This window comes from Nothoprocta perdicaria, unplaced genomic scaffold (assembly GCF_003342845.1).
Source record: "Nothoprocta perdicaria isolate Ctin4 unplaced genomic scaffold, notPer1 scaffold_31, whole genome shotgun sequence".
Taxonomy (NCBI): domain Eukaryota; kingdom Metazoa; phylum Chordata; class Aves; order Tinamiformes; family Tinamidae; genus Nothoprocta; species Nothoprocta perdicaria.
In genome coordinates this window covers 3,310,977-3,335,244 of record NW_020455544.1, presented here as the reverse complement: position 1 = coordinate 3,335,244, position 24,268 = coordinate 3,310,977, and the positions used below count along the sequence as shown (strand labels likewise).

The 24,268-nt window shown below is 50.2% G+C and overlaps 2 protein-coding genes across 2 annotated transcripts in view; one reads left to right on the top strand and one right to left on the bottom strand.

The window, feature by feature from the left end:
- The first annotated feature begins 1,073 nt into the window (after nt 1-1,073).
- On the top strand, nt 1,074-4,020 carry NOCT (nocturnin). Its single transcript, XM_026042648.1, has 2 exons — nt 1,074-1,339; nt 2,222-4,020. The coding sequence occupies exons 1-2, from the start codon at nt 1,093-1,095 to the stop codon at nt 3,055-3,057; spliced, it is 1,083 nt and encodes a 360-aa protein (XP_025898433.1). The 5' UTR covers nt 1,074-1,092; the 3' UTR covers nt 3,058-4,020.
- A 5,559-nt stretch (nt 4,021-9,579) lies between these two features.
- ELF2 (E74 like ETS transcription factor 2) overlaps nt 9,580-24,268 on the bottom strand; it is a 30,591-nt gene continuing 15,902 nt past the window's right edge. The window contains exons 4-9 of the mRNA XM_026042607.1: nt 19,824-19,937; nt 19,054-19,227; nt 16,031-16,117; nt 11,961-12,153; nt 11,181-11,552; nt 9,580-10,796 (exon numbers count right to left, since the gene is read on the bottom strand). Of these exons, the coding sequence (XP_025898392.1) occupies nt 10,160-10,796; nt 11,181-11,552; nt 11,961-12,153; nt 16,031-16,117; nt 19,054-19,227; nt 19,824-19,937 (1,577 nt within the window). The 3' untranslated portion in view covers nt 9,580-10,159. The remainder of the gene's footprint in view (nt 10,797-11,180; nt 11,553-11,960; nt 12,154-16,030; nt 16,118-19,053; nt 19,228-19,823; nt 19,938-24,268) is intronic.

Below are 24,268 nucleotides of genomic sequence, written 5' to 3'. Positions count from 1 at the left end.
TTAATCGCCTGGATAATTGGTGTTGAGGGCAAAGCAGTGTTTGCTGTTGCAACATCTCCCCAAGAGCTGCTCGTGGGATCAGCTGCAAGCTTGGGAGGAGGCTCTTACCCCCGCAAGCCACGGGCCAGTTGTCCTTAGACCTTCACAGCTCTAGCGCGCTCCGGGTGTCCCCGCTGGAGCGAGCGGAGGGCTTGGACTAGGTGATGCCCAGAGGTGCCTCCCAGCCCGCGCCATCCTGTGGCTGTGAGCTCCGGCCGGCGCCGTGCGCGGTGCTCGCGGCAGGGCTGCTGCTGCGGAAGCAGCCGGCTGGCACGCGGCCTCGGAGCTGGTCGGGGCTGCCGTCCTGCCGCTGGCTCTGTGCCGGCCCCAGCCCTGGCGATGGCACCGGGGGAGCGGGAACAGCTCATGGGCCATCTGAGCAAGTCTTCTCGCTGGAGACCCTACCCGGGCAGCCCTGGGAACACGAGCGGCTCTTCCCGATCTCTCCACGGCTCTGCCAGCTCCAGGGCCCTGGCGCTGGGACAGGCCTGGCTGTGCAGTGGGGCAGCACTGCAGCCCTGCTCCACGCCGAGCCCTCCTGCAACGCGCCCGGCTCCACAGAGCTCCAAGGGCGCCCACGGGAGCCTGGGGACAGCAGAGCACCCCTCGCTCCTTCCCAGAAGAGGCAGTGTTTAGTAGGGGGTGCCCCACGCACCAGCTCAGCACCGAGCCCCCGTGGGCAGTATGACTGCCCCCGGGACGGGCAGTGCTGGGCCCCCGTGTGGGCCGAGGCCCTGGTGCCCCTTTCTGACTGCCCTGGCCAGGCACAGCGGTGGGGCAGGGGCTGAAACCCCCCATGGCTGTGGGGAAAGCAGCACCTCCTGGGAGGGTATGGGGGCCTGTGACCCCTGGCCTGCCTTTTGGGGTGAGGAACGTCATGTGTTAACGAGCGGGACCTGTGTTATAACAAGCAAGTGCAGACCCAGGTGGGGGAGAGAGGGAAAGGTACTTTCTTTCCCTATGTGAATTCCCAATTTAAGACTTAGAAAGGTTTAAAGACACTTTCATCAGCTCGCACGGCTGACGGCATCCTTCCCTCCCGCAGGCCCTGCCATGGGGAGCGGCAGCAGCCGCCTGTACAGCGCGCTGGCCAAGGCGCTGAGCAGCGGCGCGGTGCCGCAGCCCCGCGAGTGCGCGGCGCCGCTCGAGCCCATCGACCCCAAGGAGCTGCTGGAGGAGTGCCAGGCCGTGCTGCGGGAGCGCCCGCCCCGCTGCCAGCGCCACTTCGTGCCCCTGAGCGCCGGCGCCGCCGACAGCCACCGGCCCATCCGCGTCATGCAGTGGAACATCCTCGCCCAAGGTGGGAGCTCCGCACGGGCGCTCTCCTCCCCGCGCCGAGGACGGGAACGGGCTGCCCACCGCTGGGAAGCTCTGCTCCCTGTTGTGGCTGAGCCCGGCCTGGCCGCAGAGCGCGCGCCCTGCGCTCGTGCTTGTTAGCCCCCAGGAATCAGGCTTGCCTCTCTGGAAGTCTTCATAAAGCTCCTCTGCTCACGTTTTCTCGTAGCTTAGTGCTGAGCTGTTCACCCATGCACACGTGCCGTGGGAGTTCCTAATCCTTTACACTTCAGCATAGGCGGTGCAGGCTCTGAGTCCGGAAGTCAGGACTTGAACGCTGACTTATGCAACAGCCTTGCTGTAATCATCTTTGAGGGAGGTCCCCCATTTAAGGACTGTCATAGCATTCGGTGACCACGTCACTCCTATAATACTGTGTTTCTTCTTGGCGGAGCTGTGGCAGTCACATGGGGAAGGACTTGTCGGAGTGCAGTGACTTTTGCAGCAAGGAGATTAGACATGTATTTGTAAGAGGAAGTTAACTTTCTTTTGGAGGAACTTCACTGTTCAGAGAATGGGTTGTCTTGGCAAAGCCAAGCTGCCATTGGTTATTCCTGCAAATCCCACGCCCTGCACGAAACCTGGGGTTCACACGTTTCACAGAGAGCGCAAAGTGTGTTGCAGAGGCTTGTGTTTCTTTCCCCGATAGCTTCCTGCCCCATGGAAAGAGGGGGGGTCGCAGGGGTCTGTCCTCGCGTGTCTGTGGGAATAACGCTTGGTGATGGAGCGGGGCCACGCTGGCAGTCGCAGCGTTTGGAGCGGGAGTTTCAGGATGGCACTAGCGGTGGAGCAAGAGCCTGTTCTAGCTACTGACCCCTTCTTTCTTTTCTCCCACATCCAATTTCAGCCCTTGGAGAGGGCAAAGACAACTTTGTGCAGTGCCCCATGGAAGCTCTGAAATGGGAAGAAAGGAAGTGCCTCATCCTGGAGGAGATCCTCGCGTACAAGCCCGACATCTTGTGCCTGCAGGAGGTCGACCACTACTTCGACACCTTCGAGCCGCTGCTCAGCCGCCTGGGCTACCAGTGCACTTTCTTCCCGAAGCCGTGGTCGCCGTGCCTGGACGTGGAGCAGAACAACGGGCCCGATGGCTGCGCCTTGTTTTTCCTCAAGGACCGCTTCGAGCTCGTCAACAGCGCTAACATTCGGCTCACGGCAATGAAGCTGAAAACCAACCAGGTGGCCATCGCGCAGACGCTGAAGTGCTGCGAAACGGGACGGCTCTTCTGCATTGCTGTCACCCACCTCAAAGCTCGCACGGGCTGGGAGCGGTTTCGCTCCGCGCAAGGCTGCGACCTTCTCCAGAACCTGAAGAACATTACGCAAGGAGCAAAGATCCCCCTGATCGTCTGCGGAGACTTCAACGCAGAGCCCACCGAGGAAGTGTACAGGGAGTTTTCCAACTCCAGCCTCAACCTGAGCAGCGCGTACAAGCTGCTGAGCCCCGACGGGCAGTCGGAGCCGCCCTACACCACCTGGAAGATCCGTCCCTCGGGAGAGTGCCGGCACACGCTGGATTACATCTGGTACTCGCAGCACGCCCTCAACGTGAACTCGGCCCTGGGCTTGCTCACCGAGGAGCAGATCGGGCCCAACAGGCTGCCCTCCTTCCATTACCCGTCAGATCACCTGTCCTTGGTGTGTGACTTTAGCTTTAATCAGGACCCTGACAGACTGTTGTAATTCCCTGGGATGCGGTGTCTTAATTCACCACTTTTATTTTCAAGAAACCTTTTGAAGCTGGAAACTATGTAAGGATGAGGAAGTACTCTTGACTGAAGGCTTTTTCCAGGCCCTTGTTTGGAATTACACTTGCCGTTTGGAGCTCGTTAATCTGAGGCCTCCACAGGGGGGAGAGAGAAATCCGTGCTCTAGTTTTGTGTGTTTGTGCCCTAGCAGAGAGTTGGAAGGAAAATAAGTTTCTCCTTTCAGTGTCCTCTCTGTCTAAGGCTTGAATCCTCTAATGAAGGTGGAGGCTCTCAGTGTTTAAATTAAAAATCACTCGTGTATGTAAAACAACTCGCCCTGACAGCATGCTATTTTTATTTATTTCCTGTTAAGCTTGTGCAAGTACCAAAGGGAATGAGGCTTGACAACTCGGTAAAGATTTTTTTTTATCCTTTTCAGTATGAAGAAAGATTAATTAGTATTTCAGATATGAAATACAACCTTATCTTCTCATTTTTTAAGTGACTCCAGATAAAAGTGTTGGTAAAAAGGAGTGTAAATAGGTTCCCAAAGCACCGTTGGAGGAGGAAGCCTCTCCCCATGGTAAGAGCAGGCGAGGAAGCAGGGCTCACTGCTGTACCTCATACAGTACTAGCCCCACATTTGCAGAAGAAAGTGCATGTGTCCCGTGTACACACAGCCCGTAGCATACACAGTAACTGGTATCTTGTTTCTCCTGCACTTGCCCTCAGTGGACCTGCCTAACCAGGGAGTTTCTCCTCTGCTTCCACTCCTACGTCTCTGAATGGTTTGGAGTTGTAGTCTCGTCAGTCTTCCTGTTTTGGTAAAGGGCCAATATCCTCATGTTGTCAAATGTAAAACTTGCTTTTATTTATCTTCAGAATCGAATGCGACACTGGAACCTGTTAGGAAATCTCATTAATTTATAGAGAGCAGTTGGTGAGCTTGTATCTCACTTGAAATCACTGCAGCTGCGTTTGGGGCACAGGGGGGTCCTCTGAGAGCACCGAGGCTCCCCCAGAGATGTTCAGTGCACACAGGGGTGCTCTTGACCATGGCATCGGCCTCGGATATCTGGATTTAACTGTGCCAGTACCCAGGAAAGGGCAGGGAGGGAGAGGGGGGAAGAGACCGCGGCAAGGCTACACTGGTCCTTTCCAGCCCCAGTGATTTTGTGGCCAGCTGGGAGCAGGGATGATGCTGGATGAGGCAGAGCCAAGAAAGCAGCGCTTCCACATGCAGTGAGTAAATGTTCCCTGGTGTTTATTAATAAAATATTTTTAAAAGGAAATAACGTCTTTGTTGCTCTCTGTTTTATTGCCATTTCCTAAATCAGTTCCTAGTTGAAACAGATTAACTGATTTAGCCTTAATTTGGGATGCCACCAGCAAACTGCCCCTTCTGGACCTTCTCCCTGGCCCCTCCGGTGCTTGTCTTTTAAGAGGGTGCTTTTCTCTCATGGCCAATTTGTTTGTTCTCTTTTCCTTTACTTTCTATGTCCAGACTTCCCTATACCTGCAGCAAAAGGGGTTAGCGTCAGACAAGTGAAGTTGCTTCCTCCAGCAGCTGAAGGCGAAGCCTAGACTTTAAATTACAGTGCAAGTATTTTAGTAAGTCGCCTACCCCAAAGCCACACCAGCAGCTGGAGCTCACATTTCCCCCCCGGGCAGTTTCCAGAAGAAACGGCAGTTGTGGAGGAAGCCCATGATTTGAGAACAAGGATAATTCCACATGCTTGTGCTCAGTCTTAAAAAAAAAAAAAGCCTTCCTATCCCTTTCCCTTGTGTAAAGGCAGCTCCTAATAGCAGGCTTCTCTGGGAACGGCACCGTCTGGCTGGAGCACGGGAGTGGAAATCCGGCTGTATTTAAAAACAGGCAAGTCTCATCCTGATGTAACTGACAGCTTCCCTGGCAGTTCCTGCCTTTCCTTTCTACTCTAGCTATAAAAGGTAGGTTGGAGATTTACTCTTTAGGAAAGCTTAAGTGAAATGTTGTCCTTTCCTTGTTTTCACTCTGCAAGAGGCAGGCCTGCAGCAGTGAAATGCTTTTGCTTGCTATCATTACTAGTAAATAATCATTATTCTTAAGAAACAGCAGAAAGCTTTTTCTCTCTATGTGGCAGTATGACTCTTTCAATAAAAACGTCTTCCAAGCTCTTCTTGTGGCTGCATGCCCTAAAAGCAAACTAAGGTTAAAAAGATCTCAACAGATCCTTCGCTCTAATCTTGATTAAAAGCTGTATTAGCTTTAGCAGTGACACTTTTCCCTCACTCTTAAGCCAGCTGAAGGAAGAAGTGACCCATTTATTTCATTTGCTGAAAGGTGGGTGCTGCTACAAGCTCATTAAAATAGTCTCTCCCTTGGAGAACCATTGGGTCAGAAGTAGATACTGTCGCTCAGATCTTTCCCACTTAGTAATATTAATACCTCCTATTTGGACTGTCTGAAGGGGGCAGAAATTGAATTTAGCTTGTTCGGCTGCGACACTTCCAGCCTAACGGAGATGTCCTGCTGCACGTCCTGCTGAGTAAGGACCAAGGCTCCGGGCAGCTCTCCCTTTCCTGCTGCCTGACTATCTGCCCGCCCTGGCTCCCTGCTGCCCACGCAGCTCCAATGCTGTTCTCCAAAGCCCAAAGGTTGATGAGATCCATCAGCAGAAGACACCAAGACCTAAGCCGTAGCCAGCAGGGTACTCCATCCAAATCTGTTCTTGAGCTACGTCAAGGCACAGAGCCTCTCACCATAATGCCACGTGTGACATGCTGGCAACACTTCTTTTTTCTCTCAAAACAAATACAAATATTTGCATCAGACTTACACACTAAGGCAGGTATTACCAATCTGAGGAAGAAGAGCAAAACTAACTGAGAGGGATTCCCTCTCAACTTTTAGAACTTTTAGTGTTCTGTCCATAATCAAAACCAAAATTAAGATTTTAACTTGCCATCCGTAGTTAGTGTCTCACCTGTGGATTACACAGCAGCATCATTTCTCGCCTAAAGATGACAGGGATGATTTGAAGGAAAAGGTATCAATATTTATTTTTTATTTGCATAAAATCAGTGGTACTGTATGATCTATATCTTAAAGCCCCCTGTAGAAAGCACGTGTGCTCTACCCCACTCACAAATCTGGGAAAGGTACCACTTGCCACGGATGAGTTAAGCCTGGGCTCTTCTACCCCACCCACAGCTGTTAGTCCTGCTTTTACACATGGACAAATGAACAGACCTTTCGAAGGCATTGCAAAAATCTGTTTCTATTACTTCATATATTTTGGATTTTACAAAGCAAACATACAAATATTTTACAGTAAAAACATTCCCGGCCCAGCAGCAATTATGAACATCAGCACACGACAGTGTGTTGAAGAAAAGCTTGCAAGGACCTATGAAGTCACCTAAGAATTGTAGACAGAGGCAGGAAATTTTCTCTTCTGAAAAGATCTTCCAAACCCGCCTGGATGCCGCCCTGTGCCCCGTGCCCTGGGTGTCCCTGCTGGAGCAGGGGGTTGCACTGGATGATCTCTAGAGGTGCCTTCCAACCTCAACCACTCTGTCATTCTGTGAATGTTGCCCGGGGAAAGGCTCCGTGCGAGAGGGCTCCTGCAGAGCCAGGACCGTTACCCACCTTGCACGTCGCTGCTGCAGGGCAGCTCGCGTCAGAGCAGCTCACAGGAACGCCCCGCACGCGGGCGCTGAAGAGCCCTGCTTAAGCAGAAACCAAAATCACGACCTGACCCCAAGCCCGCCTGCATTTACAGCTAGCAGTTAAGAACGGGAAGCGCAGGGCATGCCCAGAAACCCACCCAGCAGAAAGGGATTTAGTCCTCGGAAGCCTGGAAGGCGCCGCTCCTGCACCAGCCCGTGCTCCCGCATCGACTGCGACTCTCAGGGCTCCCGACGAGCGTCCTCCGGCAGCGCGTGCACGTGGTGCTCATCCGGCCCGGAGAGCGGCGGGATGCGGCTCGCGCAGCAGCAGCAGCCAGGAGCCCCGGGAGCAGGGCCAGGGGCTGTGCAAGGAGCCCCCGGAGCCGCGCGCCTCCGTGCCCGCGGCGTGTGCCACGACGTGACATCCCAGCTCCAGCGAGGGACAGCGAGGGCTGTAGGTCCATATCCAAACCCAGGGAGACAACCCTGCCCACTTCCAGTGCGTCTAAATCGGGTGTGGGAAAGGTCTCAGCTACAAATAGTCCAGAGAGATCCATTTCACGCTCTAACATCAGCCTCTTTCGCATATGATCAAGTAACAGCCATCTGGGAAAGGATCTCTTGCAGAGAACATTTATACACACGGGTTTAAAAACACTTCTGCGGGTTTGTCTTCCAGCTCCATCGTGCTCTCCCTCCGCAGCAAGAACTGCTCTTTTCAGACACATCCCTCTCCTTTTCCCCGAACAGCTGCCTCACAAGCTATTGACACACTCCACCTGTTGCCCACGTCCTGCTTCTCACCTTCTCCCCCTTCTCTTCCCATTTCTTTTTTTTTGGAAACAAATCCTCTTCCTTCTCCAATGTTTCTTCCTGTGAAGGAGCACTTGCCTCGTTTTCCCAGGTCCAGAATCACAGTTCACCTGTAAGAACTTTTGCTGCTTTACATTAACTGCTGACATAGAGGACTGTAAAACAACGGGTGTTTGTTTTTATTCCTGCTGCAGCTTGTGCATTCGTTTCTTCTTAAACTCTTTCTCCCTGCCTCCCTGCTTGACAAGTAGAAAAGGAATCTACTTGCCAAAATCTAAAAATTTATTTTTCCAAAATAAATGTAAAGTTCCCCACCTGCTGACTTGACTGAAGGGAGCTCTTCCCACCTTTCTTAGGCTTTGAAGGGAAGAATGAGGCTTACGGCTAAGACTCTGCTCTGCAGGTAACTTACTTTTCAATACGATAGCTAAAAGGGGAAAAAAAAAAGAAAAGCCTCAGTACAAGTGCTTAATTTTCATCTCCTTTATCATTACTTAAGGTCTCAGCTCCCGATTTCTGTCGAAGCTGTCCCACCAGGTACCAGGCACTTCACTGGTGTAGGCTTGAATTACCTGAAGATGAAGAACATCTTGCAAAGACCAGCGGGTGCCCCCAGGCCCTCACCAGCAGATGTGCTGCTTTTGCAGTGACTGCTGCAGCACGGCCGGGCGCCCCATGGGCACAGGGGAGCTGCCCCACACCCGCTCAAAGGGGGCAAGCTCTTGCACACGGGCTCCAGCTATGGAGAAACGAACATGCAGGGTGTCCTCCTCTCGCCTTCATCCTCAGGTAACTTAAGGGCAATTATAACCAGGAAAGCTGTTTAGAAACCCACTCCACTCACAAGTCAGTATCCACCTCAAATCATGCATCCATGCTGAACCAAAGCTTTAGCAGTTGGAAATGCTGAAGGACCAGAAGTGCAAGTCAGTGTTTTTCTTTTTCAGAGCCTCACCTGCCAGTGCTTTCCACCTGCCTCTATCACACAGCCAGAGAGAACAGGGCCCTAGGGCAGTCGAGCCTGCTCATTTCCACCTTGTCTTCGCACTGCGGCGCTAAAAAGCGAAGATGCAGCTGGAGGACAACCAGCCAGTTCACACTGCTCGAGTTCTTGCTGATTCTCAGCAGGATGGAAGCAAACCTGGTTTTAGCCTCAGAGCAGCGTTGGGAGCACATGCAAAGCTGTCACCTTGCAGCTGGGGGGCAGCAACTTCAAGCTGCTCAGGTCTCCTCAAAGGTTTCACGCGAACAGCCTCAGGACACTGTGAACACCATCCCAAAAATAGGCTTGGAAAACCAGACCCTTGTCAGAAGTTACCTCACCAACTACTGCAAGCTGCTCAAATGCTTGAGTAAACTGTGTGGAAGAGCTGGAGCCAGGCACTCGGAGCAGTGAGGAGTTCCAAATTTCCATAGTGTATCAGCTATCCTAGGCTGAACGCCTGGAAGACTTCAAGAGAAGCAGAAGAGTAAGTTAACAGATTGAAATGAGGGGAAAATAAAGCAGACCAAACAATTAAATTTCATTTCTATATTTCAGTAAAACCTACTTGAATACACTTTGAAACAAGAGTACAACAAAATAGAATATACTTCAAATGTTGAATATACAAACTATTATAGTTCATTCTGAACACTGGTACTTCCCTCTTAACTTCAACTAAAAAAAAAATTTACAGGTTTAAAACTACCTGACAAAAGTTCATGCTGGGTGTGACCTTTCAAGTGACAAGAGTAGAGCTGAAACTGAAATGTATGCACAGATGTCAAGGCTAAGTGAGAGACACAGGCATGTTATAGCAAAGGCCCAAAGCCTGCTGCTATTTTGTCCACAATTAAGAAATTTAGACAGACTTTAACTACCATACAAAATATGTTACATGTAATTCTATAACAATACTGTGCTAGGTACAAGATTTTTAAAAAAATTTGTTTTAATAAAAAAGCTTTACACAAACAAGCCATTAGCTTATTTCAAGAAAGATAACTGAAAATCAGTCTAAGGCTTTCATTTTAAATCTGCTGAAGCTGTATGATACAAAAAAAAAAAAAAAAGAAAAAAAAAAGAAATCCCTCTAGGTCTCTCTGTCTTCTTTTAGAAGCTCTTTAATCTTCTCCTTAATTTCACATTCTAGAATACCTAGTAGCAAGAGTTTTTCACATAGCACCAGTTGAGTACTGTGGGCACACAGTAGTAATTGCTGGTATGCACATAAAATGCACCAAATTTGCCGTTTGTCACAACGAGACCTTCCTCCCTCCCTGCAAATCAAACCAAGGCAAAGGATCTCACACAGCCCCTTAGTGTTCCAGATCTTAGTGTAACTTGCTGTAGTGAACTGCTTGGTCCCTCTCGGTCCCTCTACCTTTCCTTCTCCACAGGTTAGCTGTTTCCCAACTGGAAGAGGCAGTTTCTGTCAGCATATCAATGTGGTTCAATCTCACCCAAACAGGGGAAAATAATCTTTTTTTCCAGTAAGTCTTCAACATATGCGTGTTTATTAACATTTCAAAGCTCTCCTTTTTGACTTGGTGATCACAACCCTTCCCTCCCCTCCCGTCCCCTCCCGAATTATGTCAGTATACTCCGGGCCCGGGGAGCCCACAAGTCCACGCGGGGAGCGCCCTGCTCCTCACTTCTCGCCCGCTACGATTCCTTCTGTTTTCACAGCCACGGGAAGGGCGATGGCCGAGGGCTGGGTGCTAACGACCACAACGTGGGTCACAGTCTTGCCCCCCTCCTGTGGGGCGGCCTTCTCCTCCTTTGCGAGCTGCAGCGCCTTCACCTCGCGCTCCTGCTTCACGGCTGCCGTGTCTGATGGAGCCTCAGGGCTTTTGATAAGGGCGCTGATAACCCGGGGAGGAGTCTGGCCGGCCGCCTGCTGCGCGGGCACCGAGAGTCTCATCACGGGCGCCCCGTGGGCCAGCGACACGGGGGTCAGTGCTCTGACTGCCAGGGGCGCCCCCACGATGTTAATGCTCCCCGAGCCAGCCAGGCCCGTCTTGGCCTGCAGCTGGCACTGCGTGAGCTGCGTGGCGGGGATGGTGATGATTTTGGCAGGCTGCATGGTGATTTTGTCTCCGTTCTCGGCAGAGGATGGCATCACGGTAGGGATTGTCTGGATTACAACCTTGGGAGTTGTCGCCGTGCTCGGGCTGGTGTTGGTTAGCAATGGTGACCCTGTGGTCACCGACTGTACTGCCACCGTGGAAATTTTCTGTCCTAGAGAGGTCATTACGACAGGCACTTGCATTGCCACACGTACAGTCCTGCGGAGGAAGAAAGAGGTTTAAGTGCAAACACAATAAGGGCATAAAAATAAGCATAGGCAAATCTAGAATTTACAGAATTTTCACAGGCTGTTTTTTAAAAATTGCCTTTCTGTACACCTATGATTAGAGCTCAGTAGTTCAGCAGCATTCACCTCCCTCTCCCCTGCTTCTACATAATTTTAAAACATGCTCGAGGTCAAGCACATTGACAGACAGCTGGCTCTAGTCTCTGACCCTAGACTTCCACAGTGCTCTACCACGTTACCCTGCTGCCTGCGCGCCAATCAATAAAGACATTCGATTTTAAAGCATAAAAACAGAAACTAGAAGACAGCTTTCTAACAGAGAAAACGAGCAAGGCCAAGCTGCCATCAAACCAACCTGGGAGCTGTCGTTGCTGGGACAGTGGTAGTGGTGGTTGAGGGGCGAGACGATAACGATGATGATGATGATGAAGTATCGTGCACCGGTGAGGCAATGTTCACAACTCTGGCGACCGTCTTTTCTGTTCTGGGGCAGCTCAACTGAGAGGAATTTTTTCCTCCACGCGCAGAGGCTGCAGCTTTTAAAAGGTTTTCTGCAGATAACGACACTCTCTCCAATGACTTTTCGTCCGCAGGCATCGACAGATCTTCATTGCACGATTCGCTTTTGTCGTCATCGATGACAACTATGTTTTTCGGCATCTCCTTAAACTGATACACAAGCCTCTGTCCCTCAACTTTCGCAAGGATTCCTCTTTGATAGTAGTATCTGCAAGGAAAGCACAAGTAGTAGTTGACATAATGATAGCTTTTAAAGAACAAATCTCTCTATACTAACAAGAAAATCTGAACTAATCGCAGTGATATCTGCAATATGAGAAGTTGTGGGGGGAAAAAACACACAAAAGTTATCAGAGCCAAGTATTTCAAGGATCTAGCTGAAAAAAATCTGACCTTTTAAGACACACACTTGAAATTTTAAATAGCAGGTTAACTGCTATTTTAACATAGAAAACAACAGGAACTGCAAGACTCTGACGCTTCATAAGCAGCCACACCAGCAAGTATACAAAATTTAAAAAAAATACACAAAAAAACCTCAGAAATGTTATTAGATCCACAGTCAAAGCTAAAAATGAGAGTTAAAATAGAGGATTTATGTATTAATGGAGGTTACCTCAGGGCTCTTCCCATAGTCTCATAGTTCATGTCAGGTTTGTTTTTGTGTTTTCCCCATAGTTTGGAGACAGCTTTTGAGTCCACAAGCTTAAAGATGCCCTTCTCTCGCTGAGTCCATTTAATATATCGAGGACAAGTATTTTTGTCCTGGAGAAGGTCCAGAAGAAATTCCCATAAGTACGTTGTATTTCCTAGGAAGCAGAAAGCACTGAGATATTAGAAATCCACTTTTACTATCAGCAATCTCTCCATATACAGGTAACCCTGAAAGACCCCTACTAGAAGCGAAGGTTACACAGAGGATGGTACAAGCAAGCACTCATTCATGTAGTAAAAAACCCACAAATACTTATATTCCAGGAGAAGACAATCCAAGCATCTTGCTGTACGTATAGCAGAGCAGTCTCTTCGACCCAGTGCCCACTCTTGGTCCTTGCACCAAGTCGCTACAACCTGCAGCCTCTCAGCAGGGCCAGGAGCTTGGGAAGCTTTTTCGCGTGTGCTCTTACCAAGGGGCTGAAATAGCAGTGCATTTTATGTCTGGGAAGGGCAGGGGCTGTAGTGTTTCAATGCTACATGGTGCTTCAAGAACAAACCACCTCAAACTGGGACAAGGCTCCTGGCACTGTACCACAGCCTCAGGAGGTCACTTCACTTGACCAGGTTTTCAAAGCCCTTTGGATACCAATGGTTATATAATATTTTTTTTTTTTTTAAGTGCAAAAGATTGTTAATTCCAGAGATTTGGTGTCCCAATACAGCACTTGCTATGCCATGATGAAGATATAGTATATTTCCAATTAGAAATATATTACAACACATTAAAGACAACTTGCAGGCTCCAAGAAGTCGACTGCCCTTGAAAAGTCTCAAAAGAGAAAAGCTGGAGTTTCTGTCCTCCAAAAGACCCTCTTACAGAGACTGAAAAAATGTCCAGTAAACAGTAAGCACTAATCCAAAAGCTACCAAAAATCCAGCGTCCAATGGATTTTGGAGACATTTGAATTTAACCTATATAAAAGAATAGCCAAGCAGAGAACCAGGAATCTTGGAATCATCCTAGATAACTCAACTCCGTATCTTAGGGAAGGAAAGAATAATATTGACAAAATATACAGCTTTTTGAAAACATTTTTCTCATTTTGTTTCTCAAGTCAGAACGGCTCAACTTAACTGTTTGTTTCTTGCTAAGTGTTAGAACTCCTCATAACCGCGCATAACAAAAAGACCAGTAACTCTTCAGGTCATTAAGACATTTACCCTGGGGGAAACAAACAAACAGAAAGCCCTCATTTGCAGAGTATTCCTTGGAATGAATCCAGTGTTTTTTCCCCTAGCTCCTCAGAAGTGGAATTTCTGGATTCACTGCCAAATGTTGTAGGGTCTGCAGAAATAAAAGTAAACTTCAGCATCAGGAAGTGAAGAGGAACTTCAAGAGAAACCATTCTCTAACGTGCCTCCATTTTTCTGCAGGAACTGTGCTACCAGCTCAACAGTTTTTCCTTTTCCCCTGTAGTTTACACCAACCCAAAGAGCAGCTTTTTTCCCCACAGCAGGAGCATGGAGCAACCACACTGCTTGGAAACCACGTACGGCAGCAGAAGTGACGCTCAGTGACACTCCTGTTACACTGCTCTGCCAGCCACAGCTACATGCACTTAACAGAGAGCTCATTTTAGGAATTAACAGCCAAGTTTTGAACCACCTTAACACCCTCTCTTAAAACACAGACTAATTCAATGAATCTAAACATGCAGCCACACGAGGAAGGGAGAGACACGCTTATTAAACTTTTTTGTATGACCAGATTTACAAGTGTTCACGTAGATATAAGTGTGTATTTACTCTTCAGCATTAGGAAGCCCAGCCTGGAGCCATAAACACGCACTGCAGCTGGCAGGGGGGCAGCAGTCTTCTTCAGGCACAGGCAGTTGTCATCTCCTCCCTCAAAGGTCTCAGGCCACCTGATGCTGCACGGCTGGCACGGAGGAGCTAGGCAGGATCCCAACCCATCTACGCTCCAAGACAGAGTGGGCTCCGCACATGGGAATGTGTTTTTGGTTAGCTGATCACTACAGCTGCCAGCTATTTCAGAATGCCAGCGGCAGGCTCCAAATAGAAGGATTAAGGGCCGGGAAGTATGTGAGGGACGCAAGACGCCGCGTGCGGCAGCGATCTGTCCCGCTGGTAGTGACAGGAGAAGCCCCGCACCTTCGTGCTGGCGGCCTCCACTTCAGACACAGTATTCGAGCAAAGCAGGAAAACGTAACACAGAGAGAGCAGCCCAGCCCGAGCTGCTGTTCCTCTGCACTGGAGGCAATGGTAGTAACTCCATCCCACTTAATAGATCTTCAATTCCTCCTTGGTAAGGAGCTCAAAGGGCCAACTAAAGATTTACAGCTGCTTTGCTTTGCAGCAGAAAGCATCAGGGACAGCACCTGGGAAGGAATATCCACAGGACAAAGAGTAATCTCCTTCCCAGCACAAGCAGCATCCCTTTTCCCCAGGACTCAACTCCACTGACAGCACTGAGCTCTAGCAAGAATTTTTCTGTTTTCCAAAAGCAAAGCCACAGGTGAAGTAGCTCGTATTTGCAAGTTATTTTAAAATAACAAAATATGAAACTCAGTTATAAAACATTTTGCAGAACACTAAGTTAGCTTACATTAAGACAAACAACCTACTTAATGCCAAATGTAGTGCAGAATACATAACAGCATCTTACAAGGACAAAGGCATAAGCAAATCATTAAAATGGCCAGCAGAAGTTTCAAAAAAGAGTGACAGCCCTTACCCCAAAACAAACAGCTACAGAGAGAAATTGCCAATAGAGACAGAAACTCTACTAAAACGCAGGCCTCCTTTTTAAAAACTACGGTGCACCAAACTAGGAATGAGGACGCTTTTCAGGCACTCTTCCAATAGTGGGAAGCTTTAACTGTGCTACAAGCTAGAAAGAAGGTTAACAAGCCTTTAAGAATTCTGGAGGAGAAAAAAAAAAAAGAAAAAAAAAAGAGAAAAAAATCAAGCAAGATGGACCTAAACACATCAGATGCAAAGATCTAATCAGCATTACGATCCAAGCAACACTGGCCACCGCAGAGAAGTTTATAGCTTAAGAAAATGAATAAAAAAAATATCTAACATCTACATGACATCAGTCTCGTTCTTCCTTGGCCTACACACAAATATGAGGTCTCAGGAGCTATATCCACATAAGAAACCACGCAAACAGAAGCAGTCTTTCTTTCAAAGGAATTCCAAAACAGTCGTGTTGGGGCTGACAACTGCACACTCCCTCAACCCTCATGCTGCTCCTTAAAAGTCACTATAGCTCTTGTCTCTCCTAGATGCAGCAACATCACCAAGCAGCTTTCTGTGCAGCAGGAGGAAAAGAGATCCAGGGTGCTCGTCCACATGCACACGCACACACGTGCTGCACGGTACCCCGCTGAGAGCAGGCTCACGAGCACTGGGCTGTCCATGCCATAAGGATAGGGGCACGGACACCAGCAGGGCCTCACCATGCAGCAGAAGCAGCACTCGAGACGTAGGGCCCTCCTGCACAGCTTCCCTCGCTCGCCAACCAAAGCAGCATCTCGTCCTCTGTTTTGCCGCTTACGCCAAGCCGCATCTCTTGGTGAAGCGGCCTATTCCCACTGAAGGTTGTGAACGATCCAAGGGAACAGGTTTTCAGTCACCAAACACACTCATACGCTGCTTGTGCTCGACGAGCGGCAGCGTAAGGAACTAGGCATCGAGCCACCAGCCAACAGCAGAAGGCAACGAGCACAAGGCAAACGATGGAGAAGACGCAGGACGCGTCCCCAGGCTCACCAACCACGAGTGTGACACTGTGTCCTGGCAAGGTGGCAGCGCACAAGCCGTGCCACATCCTGCACAAGCAAGTTGGAGGGCTTGGAATAAAATTAACTCTGTGGCAAAGTCGGTACAAAGATCAGAAAAGAACTTAGCCACTAAACTTTCCATGTCCTGTGTTCTTCCAGTAACATATACAGTATAAATACACACAAGATCTGAAAAGACTCAAAAAAGAGAAAAATATACCTTTGCCTTCTCTGGGTTTCTTCTTTATACCTAGATCCGGAGACCCATCGGAAAGAGCTGATTGTTGGGTCTTTGGTTTACGGCCAGCTGCACATAAAAAGAAAACGGCAAAACCATTAAATACAGAACAAAAGCACTTTACACTTTCACTCCCCTGAAGGCAGAGGATCATACAGTCTTTCCTTTTCTCATTTGCTTGCTAAGGGTATGGATAAACTTCAGTTCCTACATTCCTGTTACTGCGTGTGCAATGCAGCTGTTCACCTGTGCTTACCGTACAGGCAGATTTCCCTCTGTTTCCGAGGAGTTCCTGCGGGGCGAGGCCGCGGGCGGGCACGGGGCGCCAGGCCGGCACAGGCACACACGCCTGGCACGCTGCGCAACGCGCTGCTCCTCCTGCCCGCTTCGCCGCCACTCTGGGTGCACGGCCCGAAGCACCCAGGCGTGCAGGAAACCCTCTCCCCGCGGCTCCTTCCTCCTCTTGCACGTGGGTGACCTCGAGGTGAAGAGGCTGGAAGAGCGTCACCCCGCAGAGGAGCAGACTGCAAAGAGGCCGCGCTCCCGCTGCCGGCTATGGGGAAACAACCACCAGCTCCGTCTCCTGCCTCTGGCACAAGAGCTCTGATCTTGCCTGATGAGCAACGCCCTTCATTAAATGCTAACTTCAGCAGTTGCTTATTACGGAGCCTGGAGTTACAGCTCCATAACGACACCCAACAACCTTCTATGCCTGAAAAAACAGCGTCTGGATTCTCTGCAATGGGAAAACGAAATCGCCTACAAAATATCCTCCGTGAAATGTCAGAACTTGCTGAGCAGAGCCCTGCAACACAACCTGCCCAGAAATGACCCCTCCAAGAGTGGAAAAACAAACAGGCAGTTTAATTAAGGGTGCAGCCACTAACATTTTTCCATCGCAGTGTTCTTGCCTAATGCCATTTGCAGTAGAGCCACAGTTGTCCAGGGATCCCAGTCTGCACAGCCATTTTATGTGCGTTTGTTTTAAATCTAACCCTAATGCATGTACGCTGTTTTGTCAGTACTGCATTTTGCTTTTCAAAATTACAAGCAAATATTCCATGTCTGCATGCTTGGATGTGCTAATAAAACACATTATGACAAAGTTATGTCAATTATATTAGTGTCTGTAAAAAAAGATCTGGTAAACCAGAGAAAAATGTCATTTGCTGCCAGCCTTTAACAGCAATGCTATTTGGCTGTTGAACACTTACACTTTCCTAAATAGTCTGTCCTTTCCAACACGCCAATCAGACAAAGATGACACCTCTCTTACTGGAAAGATACTCTATTTATTTTGCAAACCAATTTATGGGTTTGAAGGTTAACATTTAGGCAGACCAATTATCAACTGCAGTAAGGAAATGGTGTGGCAGCTCACAGTGAATATTCGCTGCCCAAAAGCTTCAGTGAGAGCAGAGTAACTGCAAGAGTCTCACACTGAGACAGCATCACTGGCTCTTCAGTTATAACTAAAGAAAAACACTCTGTGATAAACACCAATCCAATACTGCTGAATTATCCTCTCATATATCTATGTATATCTATATATTATTAATATAATAGTAGTAATAATAATAGTAATAATAATAGTAATAATAATAGTAATAATAATAGTAATAATAATAGTAATAATAATAGTAATAATAATAGTAATAATAATAGTAATAATAATAGTAATAATAATAGTAATAATAATAGTATCCCTGCTGACACTGAAGCCCTTCCTCGAGGATGTTTGTCAGCCGGGGCATCAGGAGACTTTGGAAGTCTTCAGAATGCTGTAAGAACATCCCAGGATGCCCCTAGGCAAACCCAGGGACTTCAAGTACTTTCAAACTCCCTACCTAAAAATACCAAAAAACAGTGCGGACACCACAGCTTGCTCAGTTACTTCACAGGAGGCAAGAGGAAAGAAGGGGGAGAGGGGAGATGGGGCTGCAGGTTGAAAAACCTGCAAGAGAGAAGGCAGAGCGCCTCCTGGAGCAGGGCCCGCCAGGCAGGCAGGCCGGGCCCTGCGGCCGCCTCGTGGTGACCTGCGTGCCCCGGCCCCTCGCGAGCCGGCCCGCGAGCCCGCCAGGGCCACGCGCCCTCCCACTGCATCTGCCACTTGCTGGCGGATGTGAAACGGCATTATTGTGGCACGGGCGGGATTCACCATAGAGCTAGAATCGTAGACCGGCTGTCCCAAAGGGGCTTTCCTCCTGAGGGCTGCGGCAGTAACAACGTTCTGCCACACGGACCCACTGCAGAAACTGTTAGTTAACAAAGCCGGTATGGAGCAGCCAGCACAAGCTGGCTGCAGCGCCTCAGAAAAGGACATAAGCCAAGAACTTCATCCCAAAGAGGCCTGGTGTTCCGTGCTACAGCTCCCGTGTCCCATCACAAATCCCACCCCGTGAAGCACCTCCTGGTTATACACACACTGCAGCCCCTACCCCAACGTAACCCCTTCTGATGTTCTCAGCAGATACTGTTTCTACTCACAGGGCGGCCTAGACTTCTGGCATGTGCAATACTTGCTACTGAATGTGGGACATGAGATGATTCTGGAGTACCGTCAATACATATAGCCCAAATATCCAAACAACATCCAAAAGCAGGATGAAATCCTGACTTTCCCTCAAAAGAAAACAAAACTCTGAGATCACCCCCTCTCCACACACATTCATATTTCAGGGAACAAATATTTATTTACTCACAAATGTCCACCTGGAATCCTCCTTTACCTTCCCTCCACTCCCTAAATCTTGCTTAAGGAAACAAGAAAAAGCCTTTTTCCTTTAATGTTTTGTGAGCTACAGCCCCCCCATCATCATCCTCTCTTTTTCTGTTGCACACTCATTGCCCTAGAACTCACATTTCTGCACTCGCTTATTTGAATTATTATAGGAGAAGGAAAATCAGGTAGTCTAACCTATCTCCAACAGTATCAAGCACAGCATTCCCAGCAGGGCACATCAGAAATAGCTTTTTACATGGCTGCTCCAAAGAGGCATCCGTACCTTTTTTCTTTTTCATTGGCTCATGGATATCAGGGGATGTTGGAACAGGAGATGCATCCATCGGTTCCGACTCCTCCGTAGAAACCTCCACCACAGTCTCTGTGATCACATCAGGTCTCATGGCAGCATGGATAAATTCTGGGTTTGACACACAAGGAGGGACAAAAACTTCCACTATGTTGGGGAAGGTTGGGAAGGGAGAGAAGAGAGAGAAGAGTATATGAAGAGGATTCCACCTATTTTATCACACTTGTATAAAATTATTTTGAATAAAATGTTAACTAGAATAGCAATACTCAGTACTAGATCTTGGAAAATGCAAGGTAATTAATTTTAATTTTTTCTAAACTGATAATACTTGGCGGATAATATTTAAACATTCTCTCTAAAAATAACTTAAAAAGATAAGAAATATGTTTTCCCTTAAAATAACTGCTTGTTTTGGCAACGTGTACAATACTGAGTCCATTTCAAATGTATAATTGTTCAAGTACCTACACTCAACAACCTGTCTCAGAGAGCAGCAATCACTTGGAGTATGTTAACCGTGTGATAAAGAAATCACATAAAATTCCCTTTTTTATGTTTTTAAAATTCCGTACATGGTAAGGAAATCACACAAAATCCCAACAACACAGCACTGTTGGAAGAAGCAAGCCAATGCTTTAAATCACAGGCAGCTCCACAGACAGGCAGCTTTCCCAGGCACTCGTGGTAAAAGCCGGCGCAGGGAGAGGCCGCTCAGGGCGCGGGGCCTGTGCAGGACGTACCGGGACTGCGGGCATCCCTCAGGCAGGTCGGAGACTCCATGTGCAGCAGGGCCTCCGCCGCTTCGATGGTCTTGTCCACGTAGTGCACATTGCTGCCGTGGACCGAGGCTTCCACTGCACAGAGGTAAGGCAGCACAGAATGAGAGCTGGTTCTTCACGCTGCAAAGTCCACAACAGCACTAGCCCGCCTAAGACAACAAGCCCCGAAATGACTGGCGTCTCGAGCCCCTTATTGCTTCCTGTTGCCAGGAACGGTTAGGACAGGCGGGACACAGGTTGAGCCAACACGACCACCTCTCAGACTAGATTTCTGTTTTGCAACCAAGCTCCCCATTTCTGTCAGGTCATCAGGAGCTAATGGAAGCGTAACTTGGGTTGGCCTTCAAAGTAACTAGAACAAACCAGATTAAAATGAAGCTAGCTAAAAATTAACAGCACTGGTGAGAAGTAGTCCCATCTCCAAGCAATGCCCCATTCCAATCTGAATGTCACCTTCTCTTCACGTTTTAGGTCTATTTGGATAGAAAAACCTAAACACAAGATTAGTTTGCAAAACAGATAAATCCAGTTTAATTTCTCGACATTAAATAAATCTGCAGGCTGGACAGTTTAGCAGGCTCGTCTGCTAAAAACAAAACACAAAGCATACACCCATACACCACACTATACAGAGGGCTTTTAAGCAACAGGTGAGGAAAGAAGAAAAAAATCCTTTAAGCTCCACAAGCTCAAGATCCCCGAGTTACCAGGGATCAAAACTCCCTGCAGGCCACCTCGAGCAAGCAAGGCCCGCGCTGCGCCGGCGGGAGCGCCCGCGGGGCTGGCGGCGGCTCGGGCGCCGCGGGCAGCACCTGGCGCCGGGCGCTCGCCGCCGTGCCCGGCTCCCGCCTGCCCATTTATGGCCGCGAGCTGCGGGGCGCAGCGCCCGGCAGGGCGGCAGCGCCGCTATCTTTAGCGTCCGCGGGGTCACCTACGCGCAGCGGCGGGCAGGGCTCGGCGCAGCGCCCCACGGGAGCCGCCACGCACTGCGAGCCGCGCACTGCAACCCGCTGCAAAGGCGGGGAAAACACCAGCAGCGTGAGCTGTGGCACGAGAGGACGCAAGACAAATGCACGCCTGCCTGCGTATTTCAGTGTAACACTGCTGACAAACAAGCATTGAAAACCTGGCAGCGAGTAAACTAAGCACACAGACGTGCAGCCGCAGGCATGCAGGACGAGGGTGGCCCAAAGGCAGAGCCCAAGCGAGGGCAGTGCCTGCAGAAAGCGCCCAGCCCCACGGGCCCTGGCGCCAGCGCTGGGGGGCTGCACCTCCCCAGGCGTCCACACCACCCTGGCTGCCCACAGCGGCCGGGCACCCTGCCTCGCAGCAAGCCCTCCACCCAAGCCGCTCTTTCCCAAGAGGAGCTCTGGGAGCTGCCCACAAAGCGCCCCCTCTTCCAGCCAGCACCCACTGCCTGCCCCCCACCACGGGAGCATGCGAGCGACAGGCAGCAGCGCGTCATAAATATGTCACTCCTGCCTCAACGCTGGAATCTGACATCCCCTGTCAGTGCCAAGCGCCCTACGGAACCGCGGAATAAAGACACCCTGAGGCGTTTGAAGATTTGAGAAGAAGCAGTAACACTTCTGCTTTGGCTGGAACCAAACACATGCTGCCTGCCTGGCATGTCAGCTAACCAACCCATGCTGCCCACAAGACCTGCACTGAATACGTACTAAAACGCATCTTGTCAGGTTTGAAGTCTTTCCACCCCGCTGTGTCCTCGCCGCAGCCCCGCAAAGTTGTGGGCCAAGAAGCACCGGAGCCTTCAGCGAGCCGCTCGCATGGCCAGTTCCAGCCTAAACGGCCCGCTCGGGCACCGCACTCTGGCCAGCACAGCAACAAGCTCTCAGCTCTGCTGCCTAACGCTAGTGCCCCCACCGACTTGCAAAAGTGAAGTGTACGTTCACGTCTCACTACAAACTCTCACCTAAATGACATTTTGCCACCCTAAAATACATCTAGGTAAGGGAGCACAGCACGTCAAAGTGTTCATTCTCCACAGCGGTGGAGAAAACGGAGTGAGGAGGAGATCCCAAAGAGGACAAGGGAGAACAGGCCAGAAGTGTCCTCTGCAGCAGGGCATGGACAAGCAAAACCCAGTGGCCTGTTCTTGCAGGTGGCTATAGATATAGAAGTAGCATCATCAGACAAAGAAGTAACAGTGATTAAACTACACTCGTATCATGGCACTCTGTGGTGCTTCTCTAGATAATGAGAGCAGAAGATGGCAAACCAGGTGAGCAGGGATCCTGGATTAAGAAGGAAAAAAAAGGTCTATTTCAACAATCTGATTCTCTAGCATTTCTTTAAAACAGTTTTAAACTGTTACACTTTCTGCATTGTGCAGAAAATTAAGGATCTTCTTATTAAAAAGCCCACCTCCATTGGAAAAGCAGACAATCATAATTTCCTAGAGAACGGACTAGGCAAGCTGACGTCTCTCCTCGGTGCTGACTTCACGGCTTCCAGCGCCGCTTCCCTCCTTCTGCACAAGCACTGTGTACAGTAGATTATTCAAGGCTCTCAACAGCTGTTACAAAGCACCAAACTTGGTAATTAGGCCTGACAGGGCTGTACTGCAGCGTTTCTGAGCAGAATACTGGCAATGCATCAATTCTGTAACAACATTCCCAGTTTTGACATGAAAGAAGAGTAACAAAATGAACTAAAGCAAGTCACGAGAGAGGGGCGAAACCAGACCGAAACGCTTGGCGTTGCTTTCCAGAGCCGCAGCGCAGCGCCTGCCTTTATCTGAAGGGCTATCACGGCCTGTGCTTACAAGGTCAGCACTTAAGTGCAGCACCTGATTTACCCCAGCTTATCCTTTAATGCTGTCGGGCAGCCGGAGCACTGCTGTGGGGAGGAATCCGGCCAGCGAAACGACAGGCTGTCTCGGGGCTCGCGAGGTCGCTTCACCTCAGCACTTGCGGACCACATAAACAGCAACACGAAGCTGCATCAGCACCAGGGCCGTACTTAGCTGCCTCTGCATGTCATGCCCAGGACCTTTCAATACACCCCATGTCACTGGAAAGCGGGATATTTTTAGTCAATTCATCGACTTATGGCAGGCATTTGGCTCTGCAGCTGCAGGGAGATTCCTTGGCTTGGGGAATAACTTGGAACTCCCTCACGAGGCGCCTTTGCTAACTCCAAAGATTTTCAGCCGAAGGGAACGTGAGGAAGAGAAGCAATTTGCCACAGTCAGCAACCAGCAATGAAGACAAGAGCAGTCATCTGAAAACACCCGCTCCCCAGTGCGCCATGCAGCATCAGGCCAGGACTGAGTTTTGGGGCGGGGGGGAGTTCTTTAAGCCTGCTCCAAGTGCTGCTCTGAGGGCCCGGAACTGGGACACCCCTACACAGGAGCAACTTGCTTCAGCTTTCTTCCCGCAGCTGTCAAAGACTGAAGTTTTCCCAACACTGAGGACCGAAGATATGGGAAGAAACAAGACATATTTAGCATAATTCCTCAGGATAAAGAAATCCTCTCTCGAGCGAACACAATGCCATCTATGCACGTTCCTACATACACAGGCAAGCGGATATGGTGCTCCGGTCACACAATGTTGAGAGCACTCTACGTATGCAGGCGTTCCCACACCAAGCTGCAGCAGCAGCAGCAGAAGTGCGTTGACTGGGGCTATCAGAGAAAGCCCTGTGCAGGTCAGGTCCCATTTGTCTAAGGGCAGGCACAGACAAGCGACACAGGCAGAGCAACCTGAGGTAGGGAATAGGCCCGAGCGGCTGCTGGGAGGGTGTCCCCGCATCACACATGTGGCGGGGGCCGGTGAGCGGAGCCTGCAGCGCTGGCACCCATGGGAGCAGACCCCTCCATGAGACGGTGGCGCCCAAGGGAGCAGACCCCTCCACAGGATGTCTTGACAGTGAGGACCCAGGCCCGCCCGCCAAGCTCGGCCCTCTCCTCTACGGCTCCCAGGAGGCTGCGCTGGGGCAGGGCTGGGTCTCTTCTCCAGAGTAACTCCCGACAGGACAGGAGGAAACGGCCTCACGCTGCGCCAGGGGAGGTCCAGGTTGGCCACTAGGAAGACTCTCTCCGCGGAAAGAGGGCAGGCATTGGAAGCGGGTGCCGGGGCCGCGGTGCGGGCCTGTCCCCGGCAGCCTTCAGGAGCCGCGCAGAGGAGGCGCTGGGGAGGCCGGGTGCGGCGGGTTCCCGCGGACGCGGTGACGGCCGACGCCTTGGCGGACCGCGAGGGCCCCGGGGCTGCCGCGGCGCTCGGGCCGCCCGCGGCGCGGCGCGCCCCCGCCCCACGTGGGGGCGCGCCCCCGCCCGCGCAGCCGCGCCCCCACGTGGGGCGCCGCGCCGCCGCTTCCGTGTTTACGCGCGCCCGCCCGCGCCCCGCCGCGCGCCGCGCGCCCATTGGCCGCCGCGCGCCGCC

Coding starts and splice junctions, on each gene's coding strand:
- NOCT (XM_026042648.1), top strand. CDS start 1,093: ATGGGGAGCGGCAGCAGCCGCCTGTACAGCGCGCTGGCCAAGGCGCTG. Junction 1,340..2,221: donor GTGGAACATCCTCGCCCAAG/GTGGGAGCTCCG, acceptor ATCCAATTTCAG/CCCTTGGAGAGGGCAAAGAC.